This window comes from Caenorhabditis remanei, chromosome IV, assembly GCF_010183535.1.
Source record: "Caenorhabditis remanei strain PX506 chromosome IV, whole genome shotgun sequence".
In the NCBI taxonomy this organism is placed as follows: domain Eukaryota; kingdom Metazoa; phylum Nematoda; class Chromadorea; order Rhabditida; family Rhabditidae; genus Caenorhabditis; species Caenorhabditis remanei.
Window position 1 is genome coordinate 17,857,534 of NC_071331.1, and position 17,823 is coordinate 17,875,356.

Consider the following 17,823-nt stretch of genomic DNA (forward strand, 5'->3'; position numbering starts at 1 on the left):
TTTTTGTTTCTATCTGTGTTTCTGTTATCTTTACTTTTTGCTCTTTATAGTTCTCGCTCTACGCTGAATCAATTCGATGTTTTACCCTGCTAGGATCTCAATTTAGTTGTTTAAAGTCAATGTTTTCTTTGCTCTTCATAATAAAACATGTATTCATTTTTATTCCCTTTCCCTTATTTTTCTTGTTCCCCCGCTTTTTGTCGTTCGGAAGAAGCCAGGCAGCGTTTGTTGACGCAGTAGGGTATCTCAGGTTGACGCTTTTTGCGGGCGCCTCTGAATTGATTTTCGTTTATTCAACTGATTAAAAGATGTCACATGAGTCACATTATCATTTGGAGATGGCAACGACCAATGGAGAAGTGGTAAGAGATTTTTTGAATTTTTAATATTTAAAAAATAATTCGAAATTTTTAAAAAATAAAAATAATTTTAGCAAGAAATTCGAGAGGAAGAAGATCCAGAAATCAGTGAAATGCACATAGAAAATGCTCCAGAAATGTCGGATGAATCGGGTGATTCGGGAAGAACAAGAACAGAAAGTGCTACCAGCGTTAGTTCAGAATCATGGCAGAATAATGTAAGTTTTTTTGAGAGAAACGGAGTGTCGTTTGAGAAAATGTTTAGACAAAATTATACAGAAGATAAATAAAAATTCAAATTTTCAGGACGAAATGATGGGGAATTTGCGTCGAGCACAAGGACTTCTTGACCAAGGAGCCACTCCACTTCAAATTATTCGCCAAATTTTCCCAGATTTTGATGTTTCTCGAGTTGCGATGATGTCGGAAAATGCTGTGCGTTTGTTCAATTTCATTTCTTTTCAAACAACTTATTTTCGTGTTTTTCAGCACTTTGCACTTCTCAGTGATCTCCTCGAACGAGCACCAATTCGGCAGAAGCTTCCCGAATTCAACTCGCTCGCCGATGCAGTCGAATTGTTCAAAACTAGAAAGAATATCTTAATTTTGACTGGAGCTGGAGTGTCAGTTTCGTGTGGAATTCCAGATTTCCGTAGTAAAGATGGAATTTATGCACGTCTTCGAGGCGAATTCCCCAATCTTCCTGATCCGACCGCAATGTTTGATATTCGGTATTTCCGAAATAATCCGGCTCCGTTTTATAATTTTGCTAGGGTAAGAACCAAAAGCTTGGACTATTTTTTAATCAGAATAATGAAAAATTCTAGGAAATTTTCCCCGGTCAATTCACACCATCAGTATCTCATCGATTCATCAAAGAACTCGAATCAGCTGGACGTCTTCTGCGAAACTACACTCAAAACATTGACACATTGGAACATCAAACTGGGATCAAGCGAGTCGTCGAGTGTCATGGCTCTTTCTCAAAGAATACGTGTACAGAATGTGGAGATCAAACGGATGGAATGGTTATTCGGGAGGATGTTCTCGCAATGAGAGTGGCTCGTTGTAAAAAGTGTGACGGTGTCATCAAACCGAATATCGTTTTCTTCGGAGAAGATTTAGGGAAAGATTTCCATCGTTGTGTGACTGAAGACAAAAATAAGGTGGATCTGATTGTGGTGATTGGATCCTCGTTGAAAGTTCGTCCAGTCGCTTTGATCCCTCATTGTGTTGGAAAAGACGTCCCACAGATTCTGATCAATCGAGAAAGTCTCCCACATTACAATGCAGATATCGAGCTTCTCGGAAATTGTGATGATATTATTCGAGATATCTGTTTCAGTCTCGGTGGATCGTTTGCTGAGATGATCGCTTCTTATGATACGATTATGGAGGAAAAGAGGCAAAAAGAGCCCGTGAAGGAGCATCATCCGGTTGTATCTCGTAACAAGCGTCAGCTGATTTCTCAACAGGAATTCCTGAATATTTGTCTCAGGGAAAAGAATGGAACTTCAGAATCCGACGACGAGCCAAACCTGAAAAGACCTAGAATGTCAACATCAGACAATATGGATACAGAGAAGGATGCGTTTCATGATATTCAGAAGCACAAGTCAGAAGACGATGAAGACACGATGAATTCAGATGATGTATTGAAAAATATCAAACATCCTCGTCTTCTGAATATTACTGATATGTTGAACGATAATAAATGTGTAGCGGTGAGAACTTTTCAAAAAATTAAAGCAATAATAATAAGATTCCTTTTCAGATCTCCACATATCAAACAGTTTTTCCTGGTGCTGAGTGCTCTTTCGATCTGGAAACGCAGAAATTGGTTCGCGAGGTGAATCACTACGCGCGTAGTGGATGCTCCACTTCTGAATCTTCCTCATCAGATACTTTATCCCAGTCGAATGCTATTTCCAGAGCACAATCAATGGATGATTTCGTTTTGTTAGAGGTATGTTCACACTTGACTAGAGAAATCTGAATTTCTAATTTTCAGGAGCGCCAAAAGCTCAGTTCCGAACAACGGTCCGATTCATGTGATGACAATTTGCAATACGAGTTATCCGATCCAATCAATCCAGAAACTTTCTCATCGCTTTGTGAACAAATGCGTATTCAATAAGATTCTCATTTCTAATTCAGTTCATATTCTCACCCCGTGAGCCATCATTTTGTAATAATTTCCCATTTCATACCACCTCTCAAATCCGATTGAAAACGCGTTTCTACCTACCAAAAATATAGGTGATTTCCCAATTTTCCACAATTTACCTCTTGAAATTTGAAACTTTGAAATATTCCCGTTGTCTTCTCCCTCTCTTTCCATTGTCACATAAAGTTTTATCCGATGTATAACTTTATTCACCTAAACCTTTTTGTAAAGAAAACTAGAAAAGCTGGAACTAAAATTAAACTAATTTTCAGCAATGAAAAATCGGGTTCCTTGGGTCGAAGATGTCTCGCAAACGCTTTTCTGGATGGTTTGGCTGCTTGTCGGATTCTCCACTCAATGAGATCTTCATGTGGAATCGGAGTATCGGAGAACATTCGAGAGAACTTTTCGCAGTTTTGGGTATATCTGAAAACCGGGAGTTTTCATCACTAAAATTGAAATGATTTGTACCTCGGATTAGTCAGAATCGTGTTAATTGCATGCACAACTCTCCGCTGACTCAGCCTCATTTTATCCAACAAAACAGCGACTCCTTTCGATTCGGCAACTTTCGAATTCTTCGCGTGATCCGCGAATAACGGCATCAAAATCATTGGCTTCGAGTGCATCGTCGTCTCCAGAATACTACTCCATCCACCATGAGTTATAATCGTTTTATAATTCTTGTGTGCCATCAATGGCAATTGGGGAATCCATGGAGTCAATATGACATTATCTGGCATTGTGGCGGTAGAGTTAGAAGTGAATTCGTATTTTACAATGAATGTGATATGAGGAAATTTCGAAAAACTATCGAAAAAGATCTTCTGCATCGAAGAAGTCATGTCAATGGTACGGGCGATTCCTCCAAAACTGACGAGGACGAATCCATTTTCTGCAGAGTCTGCGATAGATTGCCAGTACTGAAAATCAGTTTATTGAACTCCTCGCAATAGTAAACCTACCGGATCCAACTTCTTCGTCCCCTTTTTGTCTACCGTAATCCCTCCGATATTCGAAAATTGGTGACTGCTGGGCATGGAATAGTCGAAAAATGGAACAGAATTAATCATGAGTGATGAGGTTTCTTTGGAAATTGAAGCCAAGTCCTGGTTGAATATTCTCGATTGAAATCCTTGAACAAAGACGTCGAGAACAAATGAGGTGGCTTGTCCGATGAGGACGTTGATCACTTTTTGAAGAAAACTCATCTTATCGGAGAAGTGGGCAAACAGTTCTGGAAAAATAGGTTTTCGATTTAGTTTTCAGTGAAAATTAGCTGACTTTGAAGTTGTGGGACGGGGTCACCAGTTGTCCGAAGATTTAAATTTTGGTAGGAGTTATAGAATACGTCAAGATCTTTAATTTTGTAGTTGACATGTTGTTTGGACAACTTTTCCCTATGGAGATATACAGTATCGGCCAAAAAATATCATATTTTTCCTTTTTCAGTTGAAAATGCCGACCTTTGAAAATGTGTCATGGTAAAACTAACTGTCCCACAAAATAATTTTTTATGGGATCAAATGTAGAACTACATTTTTGTAGAAGAGTAGAACTACATTTTTGTAGTTGACAACTTTTTTGTACGGGCCGTCCCTAGAGAGTTATGGTCATTTCAACTGGACAAAAATCGCCCTATTTTGCACTGAAATTGGTCGCTTAGAGTCAGAAACTTCTTTGTCGAAATGTAACTCTCTAGGAAGTGTTTGTACAAAAAAGGTGTCAACTATAAAAATGAAGCTCTAGCACCTTACAAAACTTGAAGCTTCAGAACATTCGGTGACTTTGGGACACCTTCTGAAAGATGACAGTTCCTCAATTCTCCCTGGAATCACTACCTGGAACATAACTATACGGCAAGTAGACTCCTAAAGCCTCGGCTTGTGGTCTGTATATTGCAGTGGCCGATAACCAAACAGTGCTTTCGATTCCAATCGCCTTGAATATACCGAATCTGAAAATATTCGTAGAAAAAAAATTCAGAAGTTGACAGAAACTTACCCGCAGGAGTCATACTGTTCCACCAATCCTACATCAAACCGTTGTTCCTTTAAACTGTCCAAAAATAGGGAATCGAATGCAATATCTGAAAGTAAAAACCTATCTTATAGCCACTCATCTCATGAAAACTTACTCTCACAAGCAGTCACAAAAGTCCTCGAAACTTTCAGCAACTTGTAGAAAATATGAGGGTTCAACGGGGAACTATCCTCATACGGACCCGGATTACTCCACAAAACTTGTCTCAAATGCCCACGTGGTACGCCAACTTTCTTCCGAAGTACAGTATAATCCGTGACGTTTTCGATAAGGAGAGTATCGTCGACTTGCGCCAAAAGTACAGTAACCGAATGACCGTAAGACGTCAGAACTTCGGCAAGTTTAGTGTTGAATGAGATATGACTATGGGACAGAGTAGGAACATAGAATAGAATGTTAAGGGAATGAGAAGTAATGGGGATGGATAAAAAGAGAGAAATTAGAATATACAGTTCCATAGAGGAAACGGAAATGTGTATGAATGGAATGGTTGACACCTGGATGGATAATAATGACCGAGATGACCGAGTGAAGTGAATTCAATAGAAAATAATTAAGTTTCGCTTCTTTATTTGACCTATCGCCCCCCTTCTTCTTCCGGTCGAAATGAGAAAGTTCGAAAATAGTAGAAATAGAAAAAGAAGAGGGAGACTGGTGTTAGTTCCAACCTGTTTTTTATTGATATGCTTTTCATTTGAAGATTTTTTTTGGGAATTGTGGAACAAAGAAGGGTACTTCAATTGAAGAAGAAGTGGAAAAACAAATGTTCATAAAAGGTCTGGCGTATCTTTGGCGCGTTTTGACTCTTGAGAAACATAGAGATCGTATAATTAGAAGAAACCCAGAGAAACGTGCAAACATGCTCTATCTGACAGTAGTCGGAATTCAAATGGTCCCTCGCGAACGGAGAACATCCTTTCTCCCTGCTCAAGGGTTAAACAAACGGAGAATAATCAATGGTTTTTCAACGATACTGTCGTTTTTTCACTTGGTTGTCTTTTGGTTTGAAACTTTCTTTTTTTTACTAAAGTATTGATCTCAACTTTTTTTTAAACAGATATTATTCAAATGAAACAAAATTGAAAATGGATAAAACATCACTTGGAAGAGATTCCGAGTCAGCATATGGGTCAGAAGTATCTTCAAATGCCACTTTCAAACTTCAAATCAAAGAATCGACAACAAAAAAGGAAATATGGTAAGTCTGGAATCAATTTTAAATTTGAAAAACAAAGAATATTCAGGTACGAATGGATCAGAAATAGACTTCGTTATTATATGATTCTGGAATTGTTGTTTTCGATTTGTCTCGTTTTGATTCTATGGAAACAATATCATATTTCATCTCAGAACGATAAAACTCTTGAATTGGTAATGGAATATCAGACAGAAACTGATTTATGATTGAGTTGTTTTCAGATTTCTAGTATTCAATCGGAATTCCAAAACTTCAAACTGGATATTGAATCTGATAGACCTTCCAAACCAACCTACACTATGAATCTGGATGGGGGAAATAAGGAATTAGAAGAATTTGTAAAAGAAGTGATGAAAGATATGAAGAATCCATCAATTGAGAGAAATCAAAAAGAATATCCGAAACAAGTCATCCCGACTCAAGATAATTCATCTCCGAATAACTCGATATTCCAAATAAATGCAGCAAGTATTATTCTTGGAGCAACAATTGATTTGAGTCGATCATCCAGTTCAGACAATAACCCATTAATCGGAAGAGATCAAAGTGGTTATGTATTGATTGATAGATCTGATCCACCATCAGATAAAGCATGGTGTTCAAATGAGGAGAATCCAATTCTGACTATTGAGTTGGCAAAGTATATCAGACCAATTTCAGTGTCTTATCAACACTCGAAATGGTCAGGAATGGTTCCAGATGGTGCACCGAGGCGATATGATGTACTTGTGAGTTTATTCATTATCTCGTGAGTATTCAATTCATTTTAATTCATTCAGGCTTGTCTCGATTACTACTGTAACAATCTAGAACCACTTGTCTCGAATTGTGAATATAAAGCAACTAGAGACAACAAACAAGAGCAATTCTGCCCAATTCCATTCAATCAAAATCATTCTTCAATTGGAAAAATTCAATTTCATTTCCATCAAAATCATGGAAATGTCATGAAAACTTGTGCTCATACGATTCGAGTCTACGGAGAGACGAAAGAAGTTCCAAAAGTTAAAGAGAGGACTCTGGAACAGGCTGAAACTTGTTCTAAGCTCACTTATGACTATCATCATCACTCGTGGACTTACAATATAGTTTGTTTTCTGAATGTTAAACCATATAATAATTGAAATTATTTCCAGTTTGACTTCAAGAATTGCACGGTACTTTACTCGAATGACTGCTGTACTGAATGCCCGGAATGCTGTGACGAATGTCTCATTCAAGATATCAACGGTGGCATAGTTGCTTGCTCCATCTTCCTTATAATCATGTCTCCTTTTATTATCGGTGCCCTTCTATTCCTTATCTGTCTAATTGTTTCCCCTATAGTATTGATATTAGAATGCTTGTTCTGCAAAGGAGATGCATCTACCTTAGAAGAGTAATAACTCAGAAAAACACGAATACTGTGAAATACGAAAATGTGTTAAATTGGAAATGGTATAAGTTTATTTCGTAAGCAAAATGAAACTATTTTAGCTTTCATTCAGAATTAAACCCATACGTATGTTGTCTGTTCTTATATGTATAATCCCCACCGTTTTCAATAAATTTTGGAACATATTCTGATATTACAAGATAAGAGAGTATCATTTTCGGTGCTGTTCTAAATCAAAATTGTCCGTATCGAGCTGGTACAAACTAGAAATGAATGATAGTACACATCTTGAATTGACAATTTATCCTTTCGTATGCATATTTCACTCTCTCACACACACACACACACTCCAGACAGACGCTACGAAGAGACACAAAGAAAAGAAGAAAGAGCGTGCTCTCGGGAGACATGTGAGAATATCAAAATTCCGGTCGATTCTAGTTTCATTCTCCAGATAAATTTCAAATGGATCTCCCTTCTCTCTGAAATTATATTTTGCTTTCCGATACCATACTCATTTCAGGTTTCCACATGTTATCATACCTTCATTAATCTTCCTCATTCGTTTTCAAAATGAATCGATTGAATATCGAAGAAGAAGAAGAAGAAAATAATACAAAAAGTGCACCGGGAATGTGGTAAGAACCTCTTTATTCTGATTAAATGCCGAAATTTTATATCTCAGGTATCAATGGTTAGAATATCGATTACGATATTATATGGTTTTAGAAGGAATTATAATAATTATACTATTCGTTTCCTTATCGAATTATCATGATTTAGCCTCAAGAAATATGGAATTGGTAAATATTTTATTACTTTAATTTGGATTCATATTTCTTATTTTCAGAATGCAAAATTAGAAATACAGATAGATAATTTGGACAAGCGACTTGATGAGATATATGAACTATTGAAAACGAATTCAGTTCCGAAACCAGAGAGGAATGAAATCCTCAAGAATATCCGAGAAGAATCGATTAGACCAGTAGAAGTCAAAACAAGCGAGAAATTGATTGAGAAATCCAACTCGTTTCCAATAACTTCATTGAATTACTCTCGTTTCGAAATGAATGCAGCCAATATTCTGATGGGCGCCTCAGTGGATTTAGGCCTTTCTTCTTCTTCTGTTTCATCTGAAGATGGATTTTTCAACAACTTTTTCTATCCATTTACCCGTGATCAAAGCGGATATATTCTGTTGGATCGAGAAGAACTTCCCCCAAATAAATCGTGGTGCTCGGAGGAAAAACAGCCAGTTCTCACAATCAATTTGGTAAAGAATACTGAAATAATGTATGTCTCTTATCAACATTCAAAATGGAATGGACTTATTCCAGATGGTGCACCAAAGAAGTATAATGTTCTGGTAACGGGTTTCAAATTATTTTTTTCTGTTGAAATTTAAATATTTTCCAGGCTTGTCTAGACTCGAAATGTAAATATTTGGAGCCTCTTGAAACTAACTGCAAATACGAAAAATCAGTTAATGGCCAGGATATCCAAGAACAATTTTGTCGAATATCTTCCGATTCTGTTGCTCCTCCAGTCAGAAAAGTGCAATTTCATTTCCTGGAAAACCATGGAAATGTAAAAAAAACTTGCATTTACTCCGTTCGAGTCTTTGGAATACGGAGAAACTTATTCAGAACTGAACTGAAAAAATTGCAAGATAAAAAGAAATGCGAGGAACTGGCATGGAATCATAAGCACTCTTCTTTCGTTTATAGTTGGGTCAGTTCACTTTTTACTTGACTGAATTATGTTATGAATAGAATGAGAATGTAAAAACAAACACAAATTTCAGCAAGAGAAGAATTGTACCCTATTGTATTCGATGGAATGCTGCTCCGACTGTCCTGAATGCTGCTCAGAATGTAAAATGGAGGATTTTAATTATATGTTTTTTGGGGAAACTACTCTTGCCCTCATTTTTCTTTTAATTTCTATATTAGCCGTTATTTGGGCAGTTGTAGGTATGCTGAAAAATTTAAAAGCCAACTCTGTTAATGTTTGAGCTCATCTTGTGTTCTTTTTCTACCTCTCATTTTGAAATTTAGTACAAATTGAGTCTCGTTCTTATCGAACATCAATAAATGAAATTTAAAAATCAAATAGTGGAAAATTATAAAATATAAACCAGTAGGTAAAAGCTGGAAAGTTTTTTCAGTTTTCAGCAGGAAACGTCGGGTTTCAGGAGAGTGGCATAGTACTGCGAATTGTTCGATGGATTAGCAGGTTTTACGAAATGAATAGGGTAACACTAGATCTTCATTTTAGTAGTTGACTCTCAAAGTGGGCTATTTTGCATTGAAATGACTAAAATTGTGTAGCTTATTGTACGGTATTGTGAATAAAATTCACTACTTTTTGAGTTCAATAGAAAGAATAGTTACAGAAGTCCAATTATAAATTATAATGAACCATTTTCTAAAAAATTAAATTCTGAATCAGTTTATTATTATTATCATCATTATGTCAATTCAAAAATACCCATAGCAAAAATACAACGAAGGAAAATCTAAAGCTAAATAAACAACAATCGAATACTGAGTTAATCAAATTTAAACTTGATACTAATCAAATTTTTCAAGTTTTGAGAAACCTTCAAAATCTTGGAAGTGAGGATGTACAATGCCACAGAGAGCACCGTCAACAATGCGAGAAAATCAATATAATAAAATTCCACAAAGCTCATTTCAGCTGCATACGAATCGAGTCCATGTGGCTTTCCGAATCTGGCAACGAAATTGAAATACTTGATGAAAATTTCCTTTGGAGACTCTGGCTGATTTCGGAGCATTTGAGCGAGCTTCTCTGCTTTCATCGAGTAACTTTTATCCTTCAACATCTTTCTGATCGTTCCTCGAACTTTCTTGGTGTCAGCAATCTCGTATTTCGTCAAAAGCAGGGCAACTCCATGTCTTTCCAACATTCGGGCGTTTCTAGTTTGATCTCCAAAGACTGGAACCATAACAGATGGTTTGCCACTGAAAGCCACTTCATTCGTAGATCCTAGCCCTCCATGAGTAACGAAGAGTGTGAGTCTTGGGTCTGCCAAGAGAGCTGTCTGGGGCATCCAATCAGTGAGCATCACATTATTGATTCGCTTGTTGTATTGCTTCACGATATCAACAGTAGTGTTCTCATACTTCCAGATGAAGGTGGTATCAGGCATACTTTCAAATGTCTTGAAGAGAGATTGTCTGAAAATTGTTTGAATTAGTCTTCTACGTCAATGTCATACGAGGAGTCATGCACTTATGTCATTCCACTAATTCTTATCAAAATGTGAGTACTACATATTCCTTAACCGGGTGTCCAGGAAATTAAATAGAAATAGAAATAGAAAACTCACTTCATATCATCTGACATGTACATTGACTTTGCGTTTGTCCCGAAAGAAATCAGCACATTGTTCTTTCTCAGTGAAAGAATTCGGTCGTATTCTGCAGGCAGCTTCTCCTGTTTAAATTCTCCAGATGAGATTCCTCCGATGTCGACAAACTTCGATGTACGAGGACTCGGAATATCCATTTGTGGATTACTGTTGACGAACATGTATGCATTCTTTCTAAGCAGCTCCCGCCATCCTTTTCCATTTTTGTAGATTCCTTCTACTCCGGCCAACTCGTTGACATAAATCTTACTGTTGAAGTGATAGTTGAAATAGGATTCAACAAAGTTCTTGACTCTTCCAAGCAGTCCCATTTTCTCGGATCCACTGGAGAATACTGCTGGGAGGTAGCTAGTAGTGATGGATGCTCCGTGAGCAACTTTGGATACTTCAAGACCGAGATGAGAGTCAGTTGAGATGGTTGTCTCGATTCCAAGATGGTCGAAAAGAGCAAATCCACACGAATACAATGGTTCGGAGACAGCAACATCAAAGTGTTGGTCACGGAGGTATTGAATGAGTTCCTCGTTTTGGAAGACATCTGGAAATATGGAAATATAAGTTTCAGAATCGAGGGTTACTGTAGTTTTTGAACTCACTTTTACAAGAAGCCTTGCAGATATTGGCAACCTTTGTTCCGAGTTTCAAGAACCCGATAATTCCAGAATTCATTACCCAAGTGTTTTCACGACCTCCTCCATTTTTGAATTGAACGTTCGCCTCGATGAGTTCATCGCTCTGTTCGACAAGGATACGGTTCTTGATTTTTCTGACAAGGGGTGTGGTGTCTCGGAGAGCTTCGTCAAGGATTGGCATGAGAAGGGTCTGGAAAAGAGTACGGTAAGACTGAAAGTAAGAGCCAAAGTTTTTTTGATACAGTTAGAAGAAACTACAGTAAGACTAAAAGAAAGGATTACATCAGAATAAATGAAAACCCACCACATTATAACCTTCATCTTGCAAAATATTGGCAATTGTTCCCATAAATTTCAGATGAGAGTGTCCACTAATCGGAAGGAATACTAATACTTTTTTGGGTCGTTCCACACTTCCACAAACAAGAAATGGAATGACGAGGAGCAGGGAAAAAAGTAAATAAGTGCTCATTGTGTGTGTTGCAGAACTGAATAAAGAGAGTTATCAGTGGTAAGGACAATGTGAATTTATAGGGGCGCCTCCTGAATTGACTCGATGATTCAGATGCACGTCACTGTTACTGATAAGAGGGCGGAGACAAAGAGAGAAACGGGGTTTTTCGGATATCGAACGCCATTGTTTTCCGGTAGGGGCGGAGTCAAGGAGAAGTGTCTAGGAAGTTTTTTGGAGCGTTGGAGCATGGAGCCTAGAATTAGTAAACCCGGAATGCGGGGCCTTATGATCTCTATAGGAAGAAGTGATTAGTTTATCAGTGGGTAAGGAAGTCTGTTTTCCGGTTCCGTTGACGCTAATAGTGCATGTTTAAGGTAGTTTCAGGCGTTTGCAGAGTTTCACAATTCAGAAATTTTTGAATCTTTGAAAATTAGGAATTTGTCTGGAATATTCTGAAAAACGAAAAAAAAGTTTTGCGGCTTTGACAATCTACCGTAAAACTGTAATATAGACGCATGCGAGTTCATTGAAAAATAATGATTGAAAAGCAGTAAAAAGTATTTCAATTATTTGGAGGGTGCGCTTCTTTTAGAGGGTGCGCCACCATTATACAAACCGCTTTTCTGGGTGTGCCTCTAAATAAATGGGCGCTTCTATTACAGTTTTTACGGTATCAGCTTCCTGCTCACCGACTTGCTTCCAATTGTCCTCTTTTGATATCAGTCGAATCACATGTGATTCAGGAACGGATGTTAGTTATTCTAAAGAATCGAACAATAGTTGGGTAACACATGTTTTCAACTTTTCAGACCAAATATTATCATTCTTCCACAAACAACTCGTCCGAGCAGCTTCCAGTTTTTGACCTATATTTTCAGTCAACAATTTTTAATTTCAGACAATGCAATACTCCTGGGAACCTTCCAATAATTTGTTTTCGAAATTTAGGAATTAGTCTGGAAAGTGTTCTGAAAAATTATAAAAAAGGTTTTCGGCTTCAACAAACTACCCTGAACACTTTATTATAGACGCATTCTTGTCCGTTTTGCTATTTTTTAAACTTTAAAGTCATCAATTTTCAACCAAACGGTCCAAACCAACATTTTCTCTGACAAAATTACTCGATGAACCAAACATTTGCAGTATTTTGTACCAAAAATTGCGTTTTTTGGTTTTTTCAAGATTATCAAAAAATAATAATTGAAAAGCAGAAAAAAAAACATGTTTTCAACTTTTCAGACCAAATATCATTCATCCACTTCCTCGTCCGAGCAGCTCTCACTTTTTGACCTATATTTCTTGTCAACAATTTTTAATTTCAGACTACACAAAACTCCTGGGAACCTTCCAATTGTTTGCAATTTTTCTTAGTCGCCATGTCATGATTCGTCACCGATTCCCCCTTCAGCGAATGTCCATTTTTCGTATTTTCGCCGTGGTGATGTGCACAAATTATGATTAGACAAGAAATGACGTGAGGTCAATTCCCACTATCTCTTCGACTTCTCATTCTTCGTGTGATTCTTGTGGTTTCTACTCCAACCAGGTCATTATTCCGTGCTCTTTTCATTTTTGTGTGTTTCGAGTGGGTGGTGGTTCGGGTGGAAAGAGAATGTATCCGTGTTCTTGTCTGTCTTGAAATGAAATGTTTAGAATAGTTGTGTTGACCATCATGTGAATGTAATCAATTATTGGTGACCAAAAATACTTTATCAGTCCACTTTCTCTTTCTTCAGAAAAATAATATATGCTACGTAACCACCGGATGCAAGAGAGATCAAAATTGAAATAGAAATAGTGAGAAGTAGCAGAAAGTCTAGGTAGTAGTAGGCGATGAAGTTGATGTTGGCAGCGTTCGAGTCAAGTCCGATGGGCTTTCCGAATCTGAAAAGGCTTGATGTTTGAAGTGTTAGATAATCAGAAAGAAGTCCTAGATCAGGAGTATCTTCTGAAATACAGTACCGCTCAAAAGGTTATCAACTTTGGCTGTTTTCAGTTGAAATGACTAAGTTTGATAGTGTATTTATGTGTGACCTGATTGTCCGACAAACTTTATCTTGTATGGGTTGGAAAAAACCAAAATAGTAAATAATTTTTGTAGTTGACCATTTTTTTGTAAGGACACTATCTTGAAAGTTAAAGGGTGTCAAAGTGAAAAGCTCTAAAATTTCGCTACTGAAATTAGTCGGCATTCCTTGATGACCTGTAACTTTCATGATAGTGTCCCTATAAAAAAATGGCCAACTACAAAAATTATGTGCTATTTTTACTCTGTCCAGCCCATGCAAAATAAAACTTGTCGAACAATCAAGTGACACCGGAATACACTGTCAAATTTGATAATTTTCCACTGAAAACGGCCAAAGTTGATAACATTTTGAACGGTACTGTAATCAGGTGCTCTCCTTAACCATTCTGAATCAGAACTGGCTCATTTTTGTATCAATCAGCAGCTCCCACTTCTTATGAACGTGACGCAAAAGCAAGTTTTTCGTCTACTCATTCCTGTTACCGGGTACATTTTAGCATCCTGATACAACCTAGCCTCTAAATTCACGTGAATTTTTCCCACCATCTCACCTGGCTACAAAGTTGAAATACTTCAGGAAAACATCTCTCGGAGACTCCGGTTGATTGTTAAGAAGCTTTGCAAGATTACGTGCCCTCTGTTCGAAACTCTTATCATTCAAAACTGTCATGACGGCTTCCATGATAGCATCGGGGTACTGTAGGTTTTCTTTTCGAAGAACCAACACACTTCCATGTCTCTCCAACATTCTAGAGTTCCTTGTCTGATCCCCAAATACCGGAATCATGATTGCAGGTTTTCCACTGAAAGCCACTTCATTTGTGCTTGCGAGTCCTCCATGAGTTATGAAGAGATCCAGACGGGGGTCTGCTAGAAGTGCCTGCTGAGGCATCCAGTCAACCAAATGAATATTGGTAATCGATGGGTCCTTCTCTTTCACAATATTTACAGAAGTATTCTCGTACTTCCAGATAAAAGTCACATCTGACATGGCGCCAAGTGCAGTGATAAGAGAGTTTCTGAGTGGAAAGGGTACGGTAGTGGTTTGTGGTTTGTTTTGTGATTCTGATTCGTTACCTGTATTTTTCTGGCATAAAAGTTGATCGGGCATTCGATCCGAATGAGAGAAGAACTGTGTGCTTGCGAAGATTCAGGATATCGTTGTAAAACTGAAATCGAAAAAAACAACTATCTGGATACACAGACAGACTCACCTCTGGCAATACTTCGTTCATTCTCTTCTCATCTGCGGCAATCCCTCCAACTTCAATGAACTTCGATATTCTTGGATTCGGGAAATCCAGCAACGGATTACTGTTAGTGAACATGTAGGCTGGTAGTCTCATCAGCTCTTCCCATGATTTCTTTCCTTTGTATACTCCCTTCATGGCTTTCATTTCTTTGTTATGAATCAACAATCCAAATTCTCGATTTAAATAAGTTTCATAGAGATTTCGGACTCTCTCCACAAAATTCATGCTATCTGATCCTTCTGAAAATGCAGCTGGCAAAAAACTAGAAGTTATTGCATGTCCATGCGCCATTTTTGGTGTCTCCAGTCCAATGTGAGAGTCGATTGAAAGAATTTTCTTGATTCCAATATGATCAAAAAGTGCAAAACCACAAACAAAAAACGGTTCCGAGAGACCAATTTCGTAATTTTCGTTTTTCAATCGTTCAAGGAGTTCGGTGTTGTGAAAGATGCCTGAAAACAGGAAAAAGGAAATTGATAAGGAATGAAAATGAATAAACCGTCACATGTATACGAGTACAGATCTGATAGGAGATGTTTGATGGAATAGAATCCATAAATTCCAGATCCAAACGTCCAAGTTTGTTGACGAGCAGCCATTCCACCCATCTTGTTGATAGCTCGGAGGACTCTGGAGTTACAGAAAGGATAGCCATCTGTATATTAGGTTCTTACCCTGGATGGATATCCAATTTGATTTGGTGTTTGATAGTTTTGGTGATTGGGAGATTGGTATTATTCAAGGTGATATCAATGAGTGGGAGGAGGAGAGTCTGAAAATTGGGAAATTGATGTTTGGGCAGCTAGGCAGGGCATTCTCAAAAATTTAGCTAAAGTTCGGATTCCCATTATACATGAAAACTATTATATTCCAGACTACTCACCACATTATATCCTTCATCTTGCAAAATTTTCGACACCGTACTCATGAATTTCAGATGAGAATGTCCGGTTACGGGAAGCCAAACCAACACTTTCTTCCCTTGAATATCTGGATTCGGGGAACCCAAAATTGAGCTCAAAAACAGAAAACAGAATATAAAAATCATATTGAAACCAGAGAAAATCTGTCAATATGTCTGCTTTTGCCTCCATTTTATGCTCGTTTTACGTCGGTCCCAACCATAATTTCGGACTTTTTTTTCTTTTTTTACACCAGTTTTTTCTAGACTTTTATGATCCTTCTGATAAGCAGGGAGCACTCTTCATTGTCTTGTCCTACACCAACATTTCGATCCTGAAACATTGAAAAATTCAGAAGTGATGAGAAACATCTGTCGTTTCGAGATACATAATGTATTCAACACACTGAATGTGTTCTACATATGTCACTGTGTCTTCTGGGTAAGGAGACGTCGTCAATCTGAATAAAAAATGAAGACATGTCGAGAAGAAGACAAATTTGACTCGTTTAGGTGGCACCATTCTATTGACTTTTCAAGATTTTTATGAGATTTTTTTACTTTGTCTATTTCACATTGTACAATAGTGATAAGGATCTAAAAAAAGTTTTAATAATATTTTAATGGAGGAATTTTCTTCTTCTATACATTGTAGCCCTAGCTCCATGATAGGGGATACAACATTGTAGAGTCATTAAATTAACACTTTGGAGCTGCTTAGATCATGTTACCGGTATGCTCTGCTGTTCTTTTTCTGAAAAGCGCAAAATTTCGAGTGCCTACTGTAACCCTCACATCACCTATTCACGTGCACTGTGCCCAATTATATGATTCGGTGACTCTATGAACAAATGAGGTCATTCTTTTGATTTATCACAGAAACTTAGGTGTGTCATACTCACGGTTTGATAACCGATAAGGACGTGCGAAGAATAGAAGTTTATGTGAAATATTACAGAAAACTGGAAACCCCCGTCTCTTCTCGAATCATTCATATTTAGATTTTTGATTTCTATTGACACTCTTTCTTCTGTAAACAATGAAATTTGAAGTGAGAGGGTTGCTCTTATCAGATTGTGATATGTGGCTGCATGGTTAGATGCAAATCGTGGAGAAGGAATGGGTAGAGATAAGAAATTAGAGGGGCTAGAAATTGAGGAAGATACAAAAGGAGCAAAACAATGGATGGGGAAATTAGGGAGATAGGAAGAGGAATTTGTGACGTCCTCGCTGGTTTATGGATGTTTATAGACAATTTTGTGATTGTTATTGATACCATTTTATGAATTCAAGTTTTTGATTTATTACATTCTAGGACTAAGTTTCAAAACGTCCTATCCACTCAGCTCTCAAGAAGTTTATCAAAAATTCAGTGTCACACTTCTTCAAAGATCAAATATTCCATTTTCTTCAAATTGATAAGTCACAAAACTGCCAATCAGTTGCTACAAATTACGAAAACGGTTTGATCATGTGACTACAGATTGTATAGATAGTCTTCGAGCATTTCACAATTTGAACTATGTACTTGTTAATGAAGGGAATCTGAAGTTCAGAAAGGGAGCATGTACTGAAACTCACTAGGGAAGGTCATGGAGTCAGTTTGGAGATATGAGTCGTGACTTATATCATTAGAAAGCGGAGAAAACATCGATTCAAAATATATAATCAGTTTTTGCCCTCGATGGCTGGTATTCGAGAAAAACAAGGTACGTTTAAAAAAAAAGACAAAGTCTTACCTTTCTGACACGCGAAAAACGATTGAATTTTTTTTTCCAATTTTTGCGTGTTAAAAAGGTGATAATCTTCTATTTTTATGAATTTGGACCTAGTTTTTATCGAATACTAGACATCGAGGGCCAAAACTGAATATATAATTGGAATCAGCGTTTTCTCAGCTTTCAAATGATATAAGTAACGACCCATATCTCCAAACTAACTCCAAGATCTATCTTCCCTAGTTAGTCTGAAAGAACTGTTGAAATGGAAGGGTGATTCATCGGAAGCTAAAA

General features: G+C 37.4%; 7 protein-coding genes across 7 annotated transcripts; 4 read left to right on the top strand and 3 right to left on the bottom strand.

Moving 5' to 3' along the window:
• Positions 1 to 308: 308 nt before the first annotated feature.
• On the top strand, positions 309 to 2,496 carry GCK72_014969 (uncharacterized protein; the record flags this gene model as incomplete). The annotated part of the gene is made up of 7 exons (XM_053730556.1): positions 309 to 362; positions 434 to 577; positions 666 to 794; positions 849 to 1,133; positions 1,187 to 2,083; positions 2,134 to 2,325; positions 2,371 to 2,496. 7 exons carry the CDS (start codon positions 309 to 311, stop codon positions 2,494 to 2,496), a joined length of 1,827 nt encoding a protein of 608 aa, XP_053585328.1.
• A 239-nt stretch (positions 2,497 to 2,735) lies between these two features.
• Positions 2,736 to 5,027, bottom strand: GCK72_014970 (uncharacterized protein; the record flags this gene model as incomplete). The annotated part of the gene is made up of 6 exons (XM_003089545.2): positions 2,736 to 2,952; positions 2,998 to 3,449; positions 3,492 to 3,763; positions 4,368 to 4,483; positions 4,531 to 4,615; positions 4,664 to 5,027. 6 exons carry the CDS (start codon positions 5,025 to 5,027, stop codon positions 2,736 to 2,738), a joined length of 1,506 nt encoding a protein of 501 aa, XP_003089593.2.
• A 627-nt stretch (positions 5,028 to 5,654) lies between these two features.
• GCK72_014971 (uncharacterized protein) lies at positions 5,655 to 7,149 on the top strand (the record flags this gene model as incomplete). Its single annotated transcript, XM_003108675.2, has 5 exons — positions 5,655 to 5,767; positions 5,814 to 5,940; positions 5,989 to 6,495; positions 6,547 to 6,855; positions 6,904 to 7,149. 5 exons carry the CDS (start codon positions 5,655 to 5,657, stop codon positions 7,147 to 7,149), a joined length of 1,302 nt encoding a protein of 433 aa, XP_003108723.2.
• A 566-nt stretch (positions 7,150 to 7,715) lies between these two features.
• On the top strand, positions 7,716 to 8,897 carry GCK72_014972 (uncharacterized protein; the record flags this gene model as incomplete). Its single annotated transcript, XM_003089543.2, has 4 exons — positions 7,716 to 7,780; positions 7,828 to 7,945; positions 7,993 to 8,511; positions 8,562 to 8,897. The coding sequence occupies 4 exons, from the start codon at positions 7,716 to 7,718 to the stop codon at positions 8,895 to 8,897; spliced, it is 1,038 nt and encodes a 345-aa protein (XP_003089591.2).
• Positions 8,898 to 9,696: 799 nt separating this feature from the next.
• On the bottom strand, positions 9,697 to 11,646 carry GCK72_014973 (uncharacterized protein; the record flags this gene model as incomplete). The annotated part of the gene is made up of 4 exons (XM_003108695.2): positions 9,697 to 10,348; positions 10,501 to 11,080; positions 11,139 to 11,364; positions 11,479 to 11,646. 4 exons carry the CDS (start codon positions 11,644 to 11,646, stop codon positions 9,697 to 9,699), a joined length of 1,626 nt encoding a protein of 541 aa, XP_003108743.2.
• On the top strand, positions 10,904 to 14,989 carry GCK72_014974 (uncharacterized protein; the record flags this gene model as incomplete). Its single annotated transcript, XM_053730557.1, has 4 exons — positions 10,904 to 11,048; positions 11,159 to 11,379; positions 14,629 to 14,689; positions 14,862 to 14,989. The coding sequence occupies 4 exons, from the start codon at positions 10,904 to 10,906 to the stop codon at positions 14,987 to 14,989; spliced, it is 555 nt and encodes a 184-aa protein (XP_053585329.1).
• Positions 13,341 to 15,958, bottom strand: GCK72_014975 (uncharacterized protein; the record flags this gene model as incomplete). Its single annotated transcript, XM_003108618.2, has 7 exons — positions 13,341 to 13,512; positions 14,209 to 14,676; positions 14,735 to 14,826; positions 14,872 to 15,362; positions 15,410 to 15,540; positions 15,585 to 15,682; positions 15,794 to 15,958. The coding sequence occupies 7 exons, from the start codon at positions 15,956 to 15,958 to the stop codon at positions 13,341 to 13,343; spliced, it is 1,617 nt and encodes a 538-aa protein (XP_003108666.2).
• Positions 15,959 to 17,823: the final 1,865 nt, after the last annotated feature.